The sequence below is a fragment of the Saccostrea echinata genome, unplaced genomic scaffold (assembly GCF_033153115.1).
Source record: "Saccostrea echinata isolate AGI-Se365-2 ecotype Australia unplaced genomic scaffold, CSIRO_AGI_Sech_v1 ptg000009l, whole genome shotgun sequence".
In the NCBI taxonomy this organism is placed as follows: Eukaryota; Metazoa; Mollusca; class Bivalvia; order Ostreida; family Ostreidae; genus Saccostrea; species Saccostrea echinata.
The window spans coordinates 27,827,300-27,848,385 of NW_026889758.1; the positions used below are offsets into that span (position 1 = coordinate 27,827,300).

At 34.3% G+C, this 21,086-nt stretch overlaps 2 protein-coding genes across 2 annotated transcripts in view; one reads left to right on the plus strand and one right to left on the minus strand.

The window, feature by feature from the left end:
- Positions 1 to 1,067: 1,067 nt before the first annotated feature.
- Positions 1,068 to 10,265, minus strand: LOC133182608 (hillarin-like). Its single transcript, XM_061317454.1, has 7 exons — positions 10,059 to 10,265; positions 7,310 to 7,543; positions 6,486 to 6,721; positions 5,205 to 6,396; positions 4,674 to 4,869; positions 3,641 to 3,918; positions 1,068 to 1,331 (listed from the first exon to the last, which is right to left on the minus strand). The coding sequence occupies exons 1-7, from the start codon at positions 10,263 to 10,265 to the stop codon at positions 1,068 to 1,070; spliced, it is 2,607 nt and encodes an 868-aa protein (XP_061173438.1).
- A 7,914-nt stretch (positions 10,266 to 18,179) lies between these two features.
- Positions 18,180 to 21,086, plus strand: part of LOC133182609 (uncharacterized) — a 38,034-nt gene continuing 35,127 nt past the window's right edge. Inside the window, exons 1-3 of the mRNA XM_061317455.1 lie at positions 18,180 to 18,403; positions 18,780 to 19,239; positions 19,434 to 20,491. Coding sequence (XP_061173439.1) covers positions 18,180 to 18,403; positions 18,780 to 19,239; positions 19,434 to 20,491 — 1,742 coding nt within the window. The remainder of the gene's footprint in view (positions 18,404 to 18,779; positions 19,240 to 19,433; positions 20,492 to 21,086) is intronic.

A 21,086-nucleotide genomic window follows, 5' to 3' on the forward strand; every position in this document is an offset into this window, starting at 1 on the left:
GGGCACGGTTTAAACTAAACTTTAACTTCATTTAATTAATGAGGATACTTTGCATTTTAAAGGGGCATAGACATGCACATATTTGAAGTTAATATTTTCTCGAATTTTCAGTATCATATCAAGACTTACATGTTGCTGTAGCATTTCACACGGAAATATAATTAAAAAAAAACTTATTTTAACTGGAAATTATTGAAACTACAAATTTCGGGACGCGTTTGATTGACACATCCTTGCAGTTTCACAAAGTAGAAATTTTGTTGTGTATTAATGAAAAAAATCAAAGATATAATCCAGAAAATTCGGAGTAGAAATGTGAGGAATCAAAACCAACTCACCAGTATTGTCAGTCCGTGCTCAGTGATGCGTGCAAATTTAACAAATTGTTCACACCCGGAGAAACGTAAACATTAACAAAAACAGAGCTCGTGCCCTGTTTACAAAACAGTTAAGGTACCACCGGGTGAATATAATGTGAATATAGAGAGAAAAGTCATAAAACAATCTTCTAAAGGGCAGCGTTGTTGTTCGTGGGCTTCTTGTCTCTAATACATTCCTATGTAAAACGTTGATCACCATATTGTCGCCCCCCCCAAATCCCAGGCAGCCATGGGTTGACAACCTGGAATCAGCACTACTCACTTCCTGAGAATGAGTGCATATTCATATGATATGACTGATCGTGATCTATCTTATTATTTGATAATTATCCCCTTAAAGAACGCGTGGCTGTTCATTTGGGCAAATTTAAATTCCCTTCATGCAAGTATGCTATGTGGGCAATTTCGGTTGAAAATGGGCAACTGGTTCTAATGAAGATGTTAAAATTGTGAAAAGTTTTCGAACAATACACAACAGACAAACGCCGGGAACTATTTGATCAGAAACGCTCATTTGTGCCTTTGAGTCGTGTAAGCTTAAACTGCATCTTGTCGGTATTTCTGAATATTAGACGTTTACAACAGCATTGATGATTTCTTTAATTGCACCATTCGGATTTTAAAATCTATCAGTTATTGACCTAGACATATTCAATAATGCTTTACGAATCATATAAATAAAAAAATTCAGACATTTCTTATGCTTGAAGATGTAGGAAGGTCTTCAAACTGCACACTTATTCTTACCCATTCATATATAACCGCAGCACCAACGTTAATATTTCTGACTTGATCAATGGTATACTTCCTCAAACACTCCTGGACGTCACTTAATCTGGCATTGTCCAGTGACTCATTTGAACCCTCCTTTTCTTTGATACGTGCCGTGAGGCTAATGAGTGGCAGATTCTCCGCTGGTGGACGTATGACATCAAGAATTTTGTTCCAGGTCTAAAATATGCCAACACATATGCGTGTACACGTAAGTATGTAAGAATTTCTTAAAGATAATATAAAGCAAAACGATAACAAAGCATAATTTTATATTCTATGATCTTAAACCATCCATTTATTTAATTTATTCTGTAAAAGAGATTTTCAAACGAATTTAGGTTTATGTTTAAACTCAGGACATATATTCTTCGAGGATTTGTACAAAAACTGGGGGAAAGACATTTATCAAGTAAGTTATCGCATAAGTGGTTTTATACAGTAATTTTTTTTTGTCAAAAATTAAGCTGTAAAAATATAAAGAGTACGCAGTAGCTGATGTGAAAAAGAGCGTGTGTGTTTCAGGAGAAATAGTAAGATGTTCACTGTAATGAATTATCTTCTGTCGCGATACTCGATGCAGAGTTGCTTTATCAATGGACGGAGCAAAAATTATATATATAGAGTTGATCAGTTTCTTATGAACAAACATTTCCTACTTTCACAATCACAATAAATGCTTTTCGAAAGCGTTTCATTTTTTAAAAATTTTATATCGGTATGTAAATTGAGTATTATTGTTTTCTTTTTTTTTTTTTTTTTTGCTGTTGTAAAAATACATTTTATCAGTTACAAAAGTTATGAAGAAAACATCAGTATTTAGTGTATACTTTCCCTATTAATATTATTCGTTTGATTGATGTATGGATTGTATGTTATTTTACGTCCCATTCGAGAATTTTCACTCGTACATGATTGTATAGACACGTCAACATATACTGGTAAAGGGCTTCAAATTTATACCTATACTCGGCGCCCTTTGAGCATTGAGGGTTCTTTATCGTGCCAACGCCTACCGTGAAAAGGAGCCTAGGTTTTTCAGGTTTCATCCGAAAGACCCGTGATTTTCACTTCCAATACCGGGCGCTTGGTGAAGGAACAATAAAATGTTTGCGTTCTAGGTCTGACGCGGCGTGGCGAACGAGAATCAAAACCGGGCCCCCCGATCACCAAGCAAACATGTAATATTCGTTTGAAAAGCTCTTATACTGAACTGTAGTCGATATATGAAGCAAAATGGATTCCTTTTTAATAGAAGGTATTAAGGTTCACCGATACTCTGATAAGAGAGATAACTCTTAATGACATAAATTTCTAATATTCCTTTATAGATTTATCAAGTTGAAATATCTTTTCTTTTTCTTTTTTTTTCTTTTTTTATAAATCTTGCCCCGCAAGCTATGATATAATTGTTTGTATTTTATTAATAAAATGCATATCTTTCGGAAAATAATAAATCAAGAAAAAAATCTCATTTGGAAATGATATCTTTATTGAGCGCTTTTGCTCTCATATACATTTTTGGTCTACCACCTAAGTTCGAAGACTGAATTGTAAACTATCAGAGTTAACACTACAAAGTTCTTGTGTCTTTTTGAGTCCCGTACTGTGTGTACAACAGTTAGAATAATCTGTGTCTCGGGACAAGCCCTCACCACAGTTCGAGTATATCCTACATGTATATATAGTTTGCAATGTAGCAAATCGGAGCAGATCGGCCGCTCCGAATACAAAAGGAGTTGCACTGAAAAAAAAATTATCGAATCAATCATAACAAACCTTTTGGAGCTTGTATATGCCTTTTAACCTAAAAAATAATCCACTGAAAGACGAAACTTCAACTCATTTTCTCGCTTCGAATTTACACGCCATGTTGTCGTTCAAAACTCTCTAGATTGTTCAAAGTACATGTAAATGCACTGAGTTCGAGCTATCGCCCATGGTTATTTTGCTACATTTCCATTACATGGAACGAATTTATGGGTCTGCAGTACAATATCTTTTTCAACAATAGAATGTTCTATCTATATGTACAAAGATAAACAAAGATCTGTACCTAAAATGGGGAAAAATGGCTACTGTCCATCCGAAGAAAACGGAATGCAAAAATTATGCAAACATTACTTAACATTTACATAATTGCATCAAATTAATGCTTGAACCCAAAAGCTATGTAGACGACACAATAAATACAATAACATCATGACTGCATGAGCAATAACACTGGCGGATTTAGAGGGGGGCCAGGGGGCCCGCCCCCCTTTTGTGTCCAAAATATGCATAAGATTTAATGAGTCAATTTTTTTGGTGTGGCCATGGGCCTCTACCCCGACCCCAAACTGGTCGCCCCCCCCCCCCTTCAAGATTTCTGGATCCGGCACTGAATAACATGTACTTATTAAACTTGTGTACATAAATACTTGAGATTTATGTAACTTCATGGTCCTGAGTATGGAAATTTTCAGCAGAAAAGAATTTTTTTATAATACCTTTAATGCTTCGACTGGTTCCCCTAGAAGTAGGAGAAATGCCCTCACTGTGTTAACGATCTCTTCCGTCACAACAGGAGAATTTGCAAGTTCCCCAATAGCCCAGTGTAATGTTGGAGGTTCCTGAGGAAATCTGTTTAATTTTTCTAGCTCTTTTTCGAACTCCTCAAGGTCTATAATTTCCTTTTCACAGATCCGTTTGTATGTGGAGGTCTTTAACTTCTCAATGGTCTTCCTCGTCACATGTATATTACGACGCAAGTGCGCATTTCGAACCTCTGAATTAGATATATGGTCAAAACTAAATAGAGACTAAATATAGATATTTAATAATAATTATAATATATTTTTATACTTAATTTTTATTTTAAGAAGTCTGTATACTTTGGTCAAATGAAAAATATTAAATTCTTCGAACAACTTTGGATCATTCATCGAAAGTTATACTATGCAGTAGCCAGGAGATTACAGGGAAGGATGTAGGAGGGCCCCCTCCCCCAGAAATTCAGAGTTATAAAATTTCCATGTAAAAGTAACCCCAAAAATGACCTTAGACCCCATCCCCTTCCGTAGCAAACTCGGACCCCTCTTAAAACAGTAGGTAGAGCCATGTACATTCCAAGAAAATTGAAATGTATTTACGAGTCCTGGATATCGTTTATTTTCGGTCCTGTTTGTTGAATCATTTTACGTTTTTGTGTCTTCATATATCAAGTCTAGTTTGTCTTACTTATTCTAGGTCCAGCATGTATATTTATTTTAGGTCCAGTTTGTCTATTCACTTTAAGAAGGATTGAGAAATATAACTTAAATTGATAAAATTTCCATTATCTTTTTTTTTTTCATTTTGAAATTATTTGTCTTAAATTTTGCCCTAAATGTGGTTGAATCTCATTTCCTTCTTTTATCGGAATATTGTCATCATTATAGATAGAAACCATTTTAGCTACATGTAGCAAATGGTTTGATCTCCCTTACATTCTTTAAGAGAGTTATAGTATTTGAGAATTAATTCAATTATAATTTCTTTTACCATTCTTTAATTTAAACAGCTCCAGTTTAGATTTTGCCGCCACTATCTGGTCGTCTGTAGGCGGAATATCCTGCTTCATACAACGCTTAATACCGTTCTCTATATTTTCAATGCCATGTTTTAACCCCTCTCCAGACGTCGGAGCCATAGCCACTGTGGTTTGTAGTTCATTTCTCGCATTTCTCTGATTCGCTTTCTAGACATGATCATAAGATAAATAATAAATCTTTATACATGCTCTTTTTTTTTTTTTTTTTTTTTTTACATAAAAAGCTTGAAATCTCAAAACGCTGTCAGTTTTTAAAGTTTTCTACATCAGTTTATGAAATATACATATTCTAGGAAATGCTTGTAAACATAGTCCAGTGAAGGAAGCTAAAGATACACTTTCTTCAATACTATATTATTCATTGTTTTTATAACCTAATTACATTTGAAAGCTTCAAAATTTGATGAATTTATACGAGTACTGTGAAATTCTTTGACCAAAGCGACTTCTTAGCAAATTTCTAGAAAATATAAAAGATTCACCTCTTTCGTTTTCACCAATGTGGACAACAAGTAGTTGCAGACGGTGGTTGTCTTCTCTTGAAACTGGGACTGTGTCTCTTTTTTCCCTTGGGATGTCGTCATAGTTGCTTTTGTTTGTCCTTGTTCGACTTTTTTGATTGATAAAGCGTATTCCCCATCCTCTGGCACCTGGGCTTCAAAATGAACAGTGTTCGATTCTTCACTAGTATGAACACTGACAAGATTTTCAAGCACCGTCTGATCAATTTTCGTACTGTAAAGTGTCGCTCGAATTGTGGTACGTTCGATCACTATTCTTTCCACAATGAATGTTATTTCTATTTTCGTGTTGACTTTAACAGGAACCAATCCTCCAGCGTGGGATGGAACGAAAAATCCAGCTTCTGCAGCAGCTGGTCCGGGGCCAAAGCCAATACGACCAGGATCAAAAGGTAATATATTACAGTCCTTCTTGTGTTGTTTGCAGTCGATTCTAAATTCAGCTATTCTTGCCAATTTTGATTTATACGGACCTCCATAGCAGCAAATTTTGAATGTTCCCTTTATCGGCAGTGATAACTTGAATTGCCACAAGTCACCACATCTAATCATTGCCACCAATTTAGGAATATTTTCCCGTTGCAACATGCGTTTTTCTTCCTCAGTTTGTCCAGTTCCTTCTTTAAGGTACAGTTCATACCACAGATCAATTTCATTTGCATTTTTAAGTGGGGCTTGAATTTGGATGAGACACACACCATCGACTGTATTTAACAAACAGCTCTCAGTCGATAATAACTTCAATCCCATTCCAAAAAAGGTAGGTAACAAATAAGGCATCTTTTCGAAAATTTTTCGACTAATTTTCTTATTTGAAATCTGCCATTTTGGATCATCTGGATGACAGGAGTGAATAAATTCCATTGGATTTGGAAATATATAGTACTCTTTGAACGCACTCCTCAATACACCTGCTGAAGCTTCCTCTGATTTGCCAACAGCTTGACCACCCGCTTCTAGTTTTATCCATCCGCCAGGTTTATGACCAAAAAGTCCTCTGCAGACCCAGAATGGGTGCACGATATTCCAGGTGTTCTCAAAATAAACTGCTGCCCAGTTATCTGCACTGACTTCTTTTTTAATTACATCACCTGGCTGATAATCTCCCGCTTTAGATACTCCTGGAACTTTGACGCACGTCAGACCAAATTTTCTAAAGTGAAAAGAAACATCTTTTAGATGCTTTTACTATGTTCCTACAGTAAATAATTAGAATTCTATCCTAAATTATTTAAAACGTACCTACAGAGAACCGTAAAAAAAGTGGAGAACAAAGTTTGTTTTTTAGCTAGTAGAGAGAGAAATCCCTCTGGTGATTCCTCATTCCCTGGTAAGGAACTGAACTTCGTCTCATCTTGTACACTGAGCCAGACGATAATTGCCCGAACTGCTAGTCGCTCACGGTCAGTTTGACCTTCCAGATCTCGTAACAAGTAGTCCTTTAGGCTCTTGAAACTGGAGATTTGGTCTCTAGGAGTCTATAAATTAATTTAAACAAAAGAGAAATGTTATAATCTTTAGTAAAAAAAATTATGGAATCAGTATATCATTCAGTTGTAAAATATACATGTATACATTTAATTGTTCTTGCATGTGGTAATCTTTTTTCACAATAGCAAACATATATAATAATCAAATATTACAGTTCATTTCGTAATGTGTTTTTGCTAAGTAAGGCAAATTCACATACACTGTACCATAATTAAGATCCATTTCCTGCATATAAGTTCATCATAATGATTAATGATTTAAGTCTTTCAGAAAAAAGATACATGCCACTTGCAACATTTTATTAAAGGTGTTTAATACTATGTACCATCCTTTCAAGATCGGCCCAGGTAGTGCATATATGTTTGCTTGTGATTAAACCGGCTTTAAAACTTAAATCTTGCCACTTGTTCAGAAAATATATATAACTCTTATGTATATAAGTTACAACATCCGAGTGTAGTGCTGTTGCACCTTAGATGATGCATCATCCTTGCAAGTTCAGTCCTTGAATTTGAGCTTCCCAACAATTTTAACTTGAAACCAACCTGGGACGGCAAAGACGTATATATAATTACCTCTCGGGCCCTCTTGTCGATGTCGGCTACTGTGAGTTTTTTGCGTGACGAGGGGATGTTGAGTTCTATATGTGTTACCGTTCTCGGTCTGGAATCAGTGTCCGTTTCCGTTGGATATACTGGGAACCAGTCCTCAAAGAATTTAACATTCGTAGCCTTTTTAATGTTATTTTCCGGTGTCTCGTTAGAGGGTTTAATGTGGTTATATTCTTGTGGTTCATCGTCTATTTTAAGCTGTAATTAAAATTATAGGAATCATGTAAAAATAGATATCGGAAAAATCTTTTTTTCATTTGTTCACAGAGTGTTTAGAACCATTATCTAGATATTAATGTTAATGAACGCGCCAATGATGCAATATTCTGCATATGTAAAGCTTAAAAACTAAAATTACTTAATGTATCTAAACTTGTGGTTATAGATAATTGTATTAATAGTTTATTGTTTATTGATATTTTGATATTTTTGATATTTTTGGTTTAAATCAAACAATGGGCATTCAAAAAATAAAGTTCTAAACAAAACAAAAGAAAGATCAAAGCAAAAAACTATCTCTCAGGCAATGATTTATCAAAGAGCATTCAGTTTTTCCACAAGGACCAGCTACCGGACAAATTTACGCTTCAATTGATAAAAATGCCGCTCAGAAATCAAAAATTAAAAACACTGATTGTCGTAAGATCCACAGAGATTTTGTTCATAAACATCAACCCTTAGCCTGTTACAATTGATCTCTAACCCTTTACTTTAAAATAAAGGGAAAACTATGGAAAGCCATAGAACATGACCGCCCAAGATTGAATTACTATGAATATATAGAACATGACCGCCCAAGATTGAATTACTATGAATATATAGAACATGACTTGGGAGTCCCGTGTGGCCGATCATGACTTGGCCGGGATTGTAAACATGACCGCCCAAGATTGAATTACTATGAATATATAGAACATGACTTGGGGGTCCCCTGTGGCTTTCCATAGAAAACACTGTCAGCATTACGCTTACTACTGGTGTCCTTAATCGCCCATTTTTAGCTTGACTGAGGCTCAAAGAGCTAATGCTATGGCCATTGATGCTGTGTGCATTAACTCTTTGGAATGTGTGCCATATCTCTTGAACCCCTTGGCCAATTTTTATCAAAATTGTCACATAGAATCCTTGACCAAAGGGTTTTCTTTTATACTAAAAATAGGAAATGTGACCTTTAATCAAGGGAAGATAATTAGGGAAATAAAAACAAAGTATTGGTTGCCAAAAATCTTCTTCTCAAGAACCAGCGGGCAGATTATCAATAAGGATGAGGATATATCTTAGAATATAACTTCTAGCTACATTATCTGAGGTTGCTTCCATATAAATATGACTGATCATGGTCTTGCAAATCTTGATCACGGCCTTGCAAATCTTGAGAATTTGTTAAAAAGATTTTTTTCCTATGTTTTCTTATGTAAAATTCTAATACATTGTAGCTAATAGGATCATAGCTTTTCCTATGTAAAAGTTTTTGATAGATAATCCAGGAGGTCATGATTTGAACATAATTGAATCTATGCTACTTGCGGACACTTCCCATATAATATCACTATAATCATGACTTTAGTTGCTGTGAGAAAAAGATTTATAAAGAATGGCCCCGTCCTAACTCCGGATGTCAGAAATGAACAAATTATAAACTACACTACCTGTGGTTATTTTTAAAGATTTTTCCTTTGTTTTCCTATGTAAAACTTTGATCACCCATTATAACCCCACCCTACCTACTATCTGAGGGTGCTTCTATATAAGTATGACTAATCATGGTTTTGCTGTTTTTGAGAAGAATTCTTTAAAGATTTTTCCCTATATTTATATCCATGTAAACTTTGATTGACCATAGTGGCCCCACCCTACCCCTATAGGTCATGATTTATTTCAAACAAACACAAATCTTCACTATGTCAAGAAGCTTTTACATGTGTCATCTTTTCTGGGCCAGTGGTTCTTGAGAAGATTTTCAAATGACTTCAACCAATTTTTACTTTTTCTTAAATATCTTCCCTTAGAAAATGGCGTGGCCCTTCATTTGAACAAACTCCCCTTTACCTAAGAATACCCTGGGCCAAGTTTGGCCGGTTGAAATTAGCCTAGTGGTTCTGGAGAAGAAGATGAAATTGTAAAAAGTTAACAACGATAACAACAATGACGACAGACAACAGGCAAATTTTGATTAGAAAAGCTTGGGAGCTTTCGACTCAGGTGAGCTAAACATTATGGAACAGAATACTAAATGCATTTTGGCGTACGTGATAGCGGGACAGACTCATCATAAGAAACAAACCGGTAACTTGTCAACAGCTACAAATCAAAACTACATGATCATTGCTCTCTTACAAATTTGATGACGGGTTTTGTATATCACCAAAGATATCACTGATGGTCTGTGGATCTTTAAATATGCTAAATGCACTCTCAATACACCGAAATGTCAACCAGTACATTCCTCTATTATATAAAATTTTTGTAGATAACTCATTGAGATGTTTATTGAGATACATGTTCCCATAAAGATTAAAATATCTTTCTCTGTTTTACAAAAGGATCTCTTTCAAGCATATTTTATGAAACCCGTCTCATGCAGTTGTACTATGATTGAGCGTAAACTGTGATTCACGATTCACACACATAAATTTTGTTCTTGAGTAGATGCCTTGGCCTAAGATAAGAGTTTATGACTCTAATGGAAATAATTATTATTTACGGTTCTTACTGTTTCTTTGCCAGGATCTGTAGAAATGAACAAACAGTCCGATCCCGTCTCTTCCTCCTCACCCTCGGTGATTTCAGCATTTCCGTTTGCTATCGGTTGTACAGATCCATTAGATACAGGCTTCGCAGATGAAGGTTGTGCTTCTTTAGTTCCAGTGCTTGGGGTTGGCTGCTCACCCTTTATTTCTTTACTGCCTCCACAGCCCATCTCTAGTCGTCATGTTTTACCTAAAACAAAATGTAGGAAAATCGTAATGATTCACTTATATAAACACATATTTCAAAACAATCCCCACTCGGTACAATAACTGTTTGAAAAAAGAATTATTTTAATAATAATACAGTCGAATTGAGTGTACATTATATTTGTCAAACTTCAAGCCAGGAGAACATATACAGTGTTGAAGGGAAAAACAATGTCGAATCAATACGAAGCACTTAATTGTACACAACTGTGTATCAGTTCGATATGATCTTACATGTTTTCCAGTATTATCATTATACATAAAAAGTTTGTTTTTATTGCTTTTGCAACATTACACTTTTTTCTGAAGTAAATTGATAAAACGAAAGACAATTTATACACATTGTTTACAAACCTTGTAGAAGCTCCTCTCGACATATTCCTCAAATAAAACATTTTAGTGTGACAATGATATTGATACGTGTTCATATAATTGCTTGCATTGTTAAATGAACAAAGATAAATGAAATTTTACCCGTTATTTAGCCGTGCCGTAACGTAAACATTTAACTGCAGTGATTTTTAAACTCATGAGTCCGCTGTTTAAAATGTAATTACTGATACTTTAAAGAATAAACAAAGTTGTAAAATATTTTATAAACCTACCTTATCATTTTGATGGTCTCTATCAACACTAAGCCCAAAATAAATACCTTGGCGTTATGCTTTGCCTGCATTCATACTCGTGTTTTCATTGCATATTTTTTACATTATTAAGCGATTTTTCTATTAACTTAAAGGTCTGCTTTTGTTCATTTGACATCATATTCTTCGAGTTTTATAGAACGTTTGATTTTCTGAAAGTTCTCAATGCACAACTTGGAGAATGAGTTCGTCGATAATGAAGAATCAATTTTAGAATAGACGATTATCAAGTCTTTGTATACGTAAATAGCTGAAACCAGCCAAATCTATGGAATGAAAAAAACTTTTCTTCTTAATTTCAAGAGTGAGGACATCGTCACGATATTCATATCGGACAATATAATTATCGATTTTCCTTCCTACGATCAAAAGGCCTGATATTACGGTTGTTAAAAAGGTATGGTAAATATCACGGAAGTTTAATTTCTGTTCCACGCATAGATATCAGTTTTATTTTCCATGACCACTATCGTCTAAGGTGTGAAGATCATATACATGAACTAATATATAGAAATGAGCGTAAACCTAACTGTGTCCGAGAATATATAACGATTATTGAATCATTGCATGTGGAATATTGTTTAAAACAAAAGTTCCATGCCTACCTTTCGTTGCAAATTTCTTTGGTTGAGATGTTATTCATAAACTAATTATCCTTTGTCAAGAAAAGGAGACGGTCGATAGAACTTGTACCGCTTAAATGAAAATCAACCTTCGTATAACCAGCGACTTTTATTGGAAAATTAATTTGTCTAAACTGCATTTCTTTTACAACAAACATCTCATATTATTGACGTAATAAAAAATCAGTTTTCTTTTTCTAAAATATCTAGACCATTTTAAAGGGGAAAGATCTGTTTTCACCTATACAACGGGTAACGCGGGGGAACCGCTTAAAGCAATATGAGCTGTAACTTTGATGTCGGAAATGTTTGTTGCAAAATTGTAATTAATTATTTCATTGACACTTTTATTTTTTTATATTTGTGATGGAAGAACTAATTTTAAGCTTCAATGGAAGCAAAATTACATTATTGTCGTCCTGTACTATTTTGATTTCTTATATAATACTATATATTCCATTGTACAGAATTTTTTCTTCTGAAACAATTTAATATTTTATTTTAGTCTATTTGATAAAAAAAGATTTAAGTTACATACAGATTTTTCATAAAATCACATTTTAACAGCAAAATAAAATTCTCAAAAATGCAGCTCATATTTCTTTAAAAGTACGGGGAGACGTTTTCAACATACTTGTATGGGGGAGCATATTTTCACCGCTTCGGGAACAGGAGGAATGTGAGTCATGCCTTTTTTCGGTATTTGTAACAGGTACTTACAAAAATAAATAAAAACCAAAACAATAAAAAACAAATAAATAAGACAGCGATATTTAAGCTTTGTGTAGGTCATTGATCCAGCTATATCATGAAATATATGGAGATAACGAACAGTATTCATGCTCAAAAGTCCATTAAACATTACAAAATAGGTGTAGAGCAAACACGGACCTCCAAAACATCAGAGGTGGGATCAGGTGCCATTGAGGAGTGAGCATCCCCTGCCGACCGGTCACACCCGCCGTGTGCTCCTTGTCATGATCGGGAAATAACGGAAAAATTCGTCGACAATTCAGTGTGCAAATAATGGCCTAACACTTAGTATGATAAACGTCAGTCAGCATTTGACTCAATGATAAATTGTATTTGCTGACAAGGTCTTTGTATCGATCATAGAACTTGCCAAATGATGACTTTAAACAAGACTGCTGATTTTCTTGTTTCATCAACTTGTTTGTCAATAATTTACCTCGTTTTAGAAATTGTACATATGTAGAGCATGCTCTTGCGTATCGAATCAACTGAGAGATATATATCCCGTATGCAGGTGATGAAGGTATACTGCTGCATAAGTAAGGGAAGCTGACGATTGAAAAGTTAAAGTCATCACGTTTATCATAAAGCTTGGTTGTTAGATTACCATTAACGTCTTTTTCAAGTAAAATATCCAAATATGAAACAGATGTGTCAGACTCTGTAGTATCTTTTATCTCAAGCTCACAGGGATATATCGTATCGACATAAGAATGGAAATAATCATTGTTAATTGACAATACGTCGTCGATATATCTAAATGTTGAGTTGAAGGCCACAGCAAGTGTTTTCTTCTTTTCACGTATAAGATTTTGGACAAATTCTGCTTCATATGAATACAAAAAAAGGTCTGCTAATAACAGGGCGCAATTGGTATCCATTGAAATTTCAATAGATTGTTGGAAGACCTGGTCTCCAAAAACCACATAGATATTGCCAATCAGAAACTCAAGTATCTAAAAGTTTTTAATGTCAACATCAGAGTACTTGTGTGTACAATCAGAATGTTTTTTAACAAAATAATTTTGCAAATGACTAGGGATGGCAATCGAATACAGAATTGCTAATCGGTTAACCGCAAGACGTTCCGACCGATTAACCGGTTGATCGTATTAAAACAAACATTTTCTTGACATTTTTTTCAAGTAGCTTTATTCATATACACAAGAAGACTGAAAAAGAAGTTAAATGTTAAAAACATTCTGTTTATCTTGATCAGGAAACTACATGTAAATATATTTAATTTCAATTTCAATAAACAATAAAAAAAAAAAAATAAGAAAACCATGAAACATGTCTGAGAAGTCGAACATTGATAATTAATGTCACACAGGTTCATTATGCATTGTCACAATAATCAAAACTATGACTGAACTTTCCCTTAATTTACAATGTTTGTCTAATAATATAATTTAATAGATAACGGCAAAAGACACACATACCAATTCATAGTGCTCAACGGTGATTTAATCAGTTAATCTGTTAATATCATTAAAGAATTACAGGACAATCGGGGTAACGACATGGTGTTAAACTTAAAATCAGTAATTATCTTCACTAAACTGACCAATTACTCCGCGATCTGGAACTGTAAAGCCATAATTACCTCCAGATCAGCTTAAACAGATATGTGAAAACGCTAAATTATCAACTTTTATGCAGGGGTTTCTTTTTAAAAAAAAAAAAAATGAATTTTAGGAAAATTGCATTCAATTTTTTTTTTGGACTAACCGATTACAGATTTTCTAACCGATTACCATCGTTCCGACCGAGTAATCGGTTAGCCGGTTACAAATTGCCATCCCTACAAATGACCAATGACAAGGTAAGTAAATTTACGAGTTCCATTTTTATTGAAAAAGCAATTGTCAATGATATCAAAAAGCCTGGATTTTAATTTATCTTGGGGAATGGTTGTGTATAAAAGTTGAAAAGTCGTAAGTTTTTAAACTGTTGATTTTGGTAAAATCTTGTGATTTCAAATTTTCCAAAAGTTCCTTGGAATTTTTAAGTATCCACATCTGATTTACACCACTTCTCAAATATATTGTTGCACAGTACTCTAGAAGTTTCCCCTTCACTACTGTTAATATCTTAGTGATGAGTAAAGAAAGAGGCTTGGTTGAACATTTACTGGAACCCGCTATGTTTTTTTGTTTGTAAGGATTTTTATGAAGTTTCGGAATCCAATATAGATATGGTAATTCAAATTCATTTTGGTTGTTTGGAATATTAAAAATATTCAAAACTGACATATGATTTTGAAGAATTTCTTCCTTAGAAAGAGAACTATGAGTATAAGTTGGATTACCACTTGTAGAATTAAATCCTAGCTAGTTCCTCTAAAATACATCTAATATAATGAGCCTTACAAAAAAAATGTTGTTACCTGCTTTATCAGCAGGGACCAGTACGTACTGATCATGTAATCTATTTAATTCTTTTTTCACTTCTTAATTATTGAATACAGAAGGATAGATGGATCTCATATTGCCCCTCAATCTTTTAATGCGCGATTTTAACATATATCTGATACATTTAATCCATTCTGACAAAGTGTCAAGATCTTCTTTTTCATGTCTGGCCCGTCGCCTGGCGTAATCTTCTACAGAATCCATAATATTTATGAAATTCCGACGCCAGGTCTAGTATTCTCAAACACTTCGAAACTATTTGACAGATTCACGGCGATCGAGTGGTCAAAACATGAATGAATTGCACAATCTAAGATTTACAGCGAGGTTCATGTCATATTGTAATTTTTTGAATTTACCGGGTGGAAGTAAATACAAAAATTACAATATGACAACTACCGGTAAATTCAGAAATTACAATATGACATTCAGACAGTTGAAACTGTGAAAGAAAACTTTTATCTTTTAAATGCAGCACTTAAAACTTACAAGTCTGAGAGAAAATTAATGCTGAGACATTTTCGCAGAAGATAGCAATTGTTACGTAAAGGGGAGTCGTTTTTCGGGAAAATGGAGGGAGTCGCACAATTGTATATTTTATTTTGAATTTCGACTTGTCTTTTGCTGTATGCTCCTTATTTACTTAATCTAATTTTATATATTATCATAATTATGCATGTATAAAGATTAATGTATGCAGCACGTATAGACAAAATCGTGTACCAGATATGCATAACTGTGTAGAAACATTAGTAATTTTTGAATATCAGGCGCGTATAGTATTTTTAATTTGTTCTTTTAAAACACACCACGTGGGTCACGTCTTTTTTCGGATTTATAACATGTATTGATAAAACAAGAGGCCCATGGGCCACATTCCTCACATGAGCACTCTGGTTAGAAAAAGTAGAAATCAGTTCGGTATTGAAAAAAATAATTAAACTGGTCGGGGGTGGGGGGTGGGGTGTAATTTGAACAAACTTGAATCTACAACACCTAAACATGCTTTTGAATTAATATGACTAATAATGGCTTTGCTGTTCTTAAGAAGAAATTTTTATTCATCTTTTTTATTCCTTTGTATAACTATGATCCCCTTATGGTCCCTCTATACTCCTGGTGGGTCATGATTTGAACAAATTATAATATGCATTACCTGAGGATGCTTTTATTTTATTATTACCAACTGGTGGGTCATGATTTGAACAAATTATAATCTACATTACTTGAGGATGCTTTTATTTTATTATCACCAATCACGGCTTTGCTGTTCTTGAGAAGATGTTTCCTATGTATTCCTATGTAAAACTTTGATCATCCATTGTGGCCCCACCCTACCACTGAAAGTCATGATTTGAGAAAAAAAACTTAATTCTACACTACTGAAAATGCTTCCATATAAATATGACCAACCATGGCTTCGCTGTTCTTGAGAAGAAGATTTTTAAAGATTTTCCCTTTGTATTCCTGTGTAAAACTTTGATCGCCCACTGTGGCCCCACCCTACCCCCGGGGGTCATGATTTGAATAAACTTGAATCTACACTACCTGAGGATGCTTCCATATAAATATGACCAATCATGGCTTTGCTGTTCTTGAGAAGAAGATTTTTTTTAAAGATTTTCCCTATGTTTTCCTATGGAAAACTTTGATCGCCCACTGTGGCCCCACCCTACCCCCGGGGGTCATGATTTGAATAAACTTGAATCTTCACTACCTTAGGATGCTTCCACATAAGTTTAATATTTTCTAGCACAGTGGTTCTTGAGAAGAAGATTTTTAAATGATGCCATTAATTTTTAACGAATTCGTAATTATCTCCCCTTGGAAGAAGGCATGGCCCTTCATTTGAACAACTTGAATACCCTTTACCAAAAATATTTTGTGGCAAGATTGGTGGAAATTGGCCCAGTAATTCTTGAGAAGAAGATGAAAATGTGAAAAGTTTACAACGGCGACGACAACAGACAACGGACAAATTTCGATCAGAAAAGCTCACTTGAGCCTTCGACCCAGGTATGCTGAAAATGAATATTGAAGGAAGACAGCGATAGTTAAACTTTGTGTAGGTCATTGGTCCACCAACCATATACGTCTAGTATTCTCTAACACTTAAAAACTATTTGACAGATTCACGGCTATCGAGTGGTCAAAACATGAATGATTTACACAATCTAAGATTTACAGCTAGGTTCAGACAGTTGAAATGCGAAAGAAAACGTTTATCTTTTAAATGAAGCAATTAACATTTTATCAGTCTTTCGAAAAAAAAAATAATCGGGACATTTTCTGTTCATATAGTAATTGTTACGTAGGGAGTCATTTCTAGGAAAACAGAGCGTACCGGGGAGTCTCAAAATAAAATCAAATATTCTCTGTTGGGAACGTTTATATGTTTTTTTTTTAAACTATTCAATGTGTGAAATTAGTATTTAGAGTAAAGTTCTTATCATTGAAAGGTATGAAATTATAACAAATAAAAATTTTCTGCCTAGAATTCATTCTACAAAAATCATTTTATGATTTAACGCTATAAAACTCATGACAAAAATCGGCATTTTAATCATGTTGATGATATGACCCATGATTAAATGGACTTCAAATATTTCTCGGAATGTTAAGAATGTTATGTCATAAAAGTGTATTTTAAGGTATATTGGGTCTCTGCTCCATGCTTTTGTTAACCGCAAAATGTATATTTTTACACATTTATAAGTATAATACTTCCAAAAATTGGAGCGAAGACCCACTCATACAAAAAAAATCTATAATAGTGTGAAAAAATGATCATTTTTGTCCCCTTTGGTGTGTGTGTCAATGCTATTTCATAGACAAATAATTTCAATCTCTGTGAGATTGTTGCAATTGTAGAGATTTTACATAAAGTATACGTTAATGTTAAATGAAATATCAAAGAAAATTTTGCCATAATATATTGAAATATTATTTTGCACTTTCTTATTTGTCGTACAATAGGCATTTCGCGCGCCTTATTTGGTCACATCGCGCGCCTTATTTGGTCACCTTCTTTATTCACATGTAGGCAATACCACGATAGTGGCGTGCTGCAATATACTAAAATATTAGTTTATACTCTCCTGTACCCCCCTCCCCCAAGCAGAGAAGTTGAATGACAAGATCGATTTACACAAATATATTTTATCAATGAAAGTAAAATAAATGACAGAGCTCCAGATAAGGTGCGTATTTGCAGAAATATGCATTGAAATTTACAAAATACGCATTAAAATTCAAAATTGTGCGTACAAATACGCATTAGTAGTCATAAAGAAGCATTGAAGTCCGAAGTAATGCGTATTCTGTATAGAATAAAACAAGTACGACATATCTAATAACGTAATTCGAGGTTAGCTCGGTACTTTCATTTTCTTACATGAAATACACACTTAAAAGCGTTTAAATGATTACGACAAATGTTAGTTATGGCGACAAATAAACCAGGCCGGTTTCGGAAAAAAGATGTTGATCAGAATAAATCGTTATTTGATTATTTTGAAAAGAAAGGCTGTGCAGCAGGCTCATTTACTACTGATACAGCCAAGCTTGTGTCCTCTATTTTGGAGGATATAATTACAACTGTCGTAAATGAGAGAAAACACGGGGTCGAAAAAGTTACGGAGAAAACAATCGATTCATGGAGGCAAAAGTATCTTTGGTTAAAAGTTCAAGGTGAGGGAAATCAGAGAGTGCTAATATGTAGAATATGCAGCGAGCAAAATGTGAAAACGGTATGGGCAAACCAAGGTTCGACTAATTTTCAAAAAACTGCAATAGAGAGACATAGCACATGTCTAGAACATGTAAAAGCTGAGGAATTAAGTTTAAATCGTTACGCAAAAAATTAGAGGAAGAGCATTATGTAAATATCGAGGCTAGTAAATCTCTCTTTATAAGCAGTGATGATGAAAAGCTTTTCAGAACAGGATATAAAAACTTTTAATAAATTTTTACACCCCCCCCCCCCAGCCGAAAAAATTCTATTAATTAATCTGCATGTCATTGATTAAATCTCTCTTTATAAGCAGTGATGATGAAAAGCTTTTCAGAACAATTTTCTATGAGGCAAAGGAAGAGCTCCCAAATGACAAAGTAAACAGTTTGCTTGAGCTGCAAAACTTGAATGGAGCAATCATCAAGTACAAGAATGTAAGTTGGGATACAGTTAAAGAAATTCAGAGTTGCATTGCAACAATTTTTACAAGAGAAATTATAAAGGACATTATGGAGTCCTCTTTCTATGCTGTTATGATTGACGAGAGTACAGATTTAACAGTTCAGAAACATCTGTCACTTTGCATTAGATATGTCAAAGATGGAGAAGCTGTTACAAAGTTTTTAGCCAATGTTTCTGTTGAGGATGGAAAAGCACATACAATTGTTCAGAGAGTTGTCCAGTGTCTGGAAGAGTTTGGATTAGACCCATCAAAGATAGTGTCTCTCGCTACTGATGGTGCTTCAACAATGATGGGAAAGAAAACGGGAGTTGGTGTTCAAATAAAATCTAAATATTCTCCCTTTCTTGTGCAAACACATTGTATTGCACATCGTTTAAATCTTGCCATTGTTGATGCAATAAAAAGGAGCCAATACTTGATAAATTCAGAGAAAAATTTAATTCTTTGTATCTCTATATGCATGCCTCAAGTAATCGCACAACAAAATTGGCAAAAATACAGAAGCTTTTGGGAGAGCCAGAGCTCACTGTTAAAGAACCCCACGCCATTAGATGGCTTGGTTTGAAAAATGCTGTTGAAGCAGTGTTTGAGTCATATAATTCAGTGTTGGCTACACTGTCCAACTTTGCAGCAGAAAAACAGTCCCAAGCCCATGGACTTTTAAAGTACTTTTCAGAATACAAAACTGTACTAATGGTTGCTTTTGTAATTGATGTGCATGAAGTTTTGGGTTGTTTGAGTAAACAGTTACAAAAACAAGATATTGTCTTTAGTGATATTCAGCCCTTAATGGATGCTACACTAGGAAAACTGGATTCTCTTGAAGCTAAGGATGGGTCAGCACAGAGAGAAATAAGATGTTGCATACTAAGAACTGAAGAGGGTTCAGAAGTTGCCTTTTTGAAGGAGGAAAAGCTTACCCATTATTCAGAAAAAGTTGAGAGTGATTTTAATAGTCTGAGGGAACGATACATAGCCCAGGTGAAAAAAAATATAAAGCATAGATTCAGAAAAGAAGACAGTCAGATATTTAATGACTTTAGTCTTCTGCTAGAGCCCTCTGTACTCAATGATGCCCAGGAAAATGAATCAGAAAATGCCATAGAAGCCCTTGGTGTGTTTTATGGTGAAGAGAAAACTGTTAAAATAGTACATGGGGACATGGAAACAGGGCACCATGAAGAGATTAATCAGGTCTCTGGTCTACTGAATGCAAAACAGCTCAAAGAAGAGTGGCCTATGTTGAAAGGAATGTTGTCAGGATCATACAAAAAATTGCCAGTGTCTGCAGTCTGCAAAAGAGTTATCAAGGCAGATGATATGTTTCCTGAATTTTCAAAATTATGTACAATTGCGCTTTGTATTTCTGTCACAAGCGTAGAATGTGAGAGGAGTTTCAGTACTCAAAACAGAATAAAGTCAAAATACAGGAGCTCTCTCAAGACAGATAATTTGAATAATTTAATCACCATTGCTCTGAATGAAAAGAGTTTGACAACATTCAATCCAAGAGATTCAGTGGCATTATGGGAGGCCAAGAAAAGAAGAAGAAAATCCAGGTTGGCCCAACCATATAAAGCAAGGGCCACAAAGAAAGTCAAGTGTTGATTCAATTTCAGAGACTAGAATGTTTTGTTATTTGAAAGTAATATCAGACAATAACTTAGTTTTTATGTTATAAGAGAATTATGACAAATGCATGTAGTCAATGTTAGTATTTTTTATTTTGATATTTTAAGTTAACATAAATGCAGAATGCATTCTATGTTGTTGTTGTTTATTTAAAAAGTAACTTTGATAACAAGGTCAAAGCCATATTGATTTTAATTTCTTAGCTACACAAGTAAAATATTTGTCAATGGTCAAATGGGAAATAAATCAACAAAATACTCTCTTAGCTTTTTGTCGGGAAGCAAAATCTGCATTGATTTTAAAATCTGGGAGTAAATACACTTTATGCTAAAAAATTATCTGGAGCTCTGTAAATGCAATTTAGTTACTAATCACATGAAATATGAATATTTCTGCTTGAAAAACCTTGTTTCGCTTTTATCGCTCACATACATGTAATCTAAAATAATGTTACTAATATTTTGAAAACCTTATTTCATGTACCTCTATTTGATTTAAAAAACAGGTCCGCAGGAACCGGGG

Bases quoted from the DNA above. Each gene is read 5' to 3' on its own strand.
- LOC133182608 (XM_061317454.1), bottom strand. From the start codon at position 10,265: ATGGGCTGTGGAGGCAGTAAAGAAATAAAGGGTGAGCAGCCAACCCCA. The intron at 7,544-10,058 runs GTAAGAACCGTA...TTTTAATTACAG, and splicing joins CAGATCCTGGCAAAGAAACA to CTTAAAATAGACGATGAACC. The intron at 4,870-5,204 runs GTGAATCTTTTA...GATCATGTCTAG, and splicing joins CATTGGTGAAAACGAAAGAG to AAAGCGAATCAGAGAAATGC.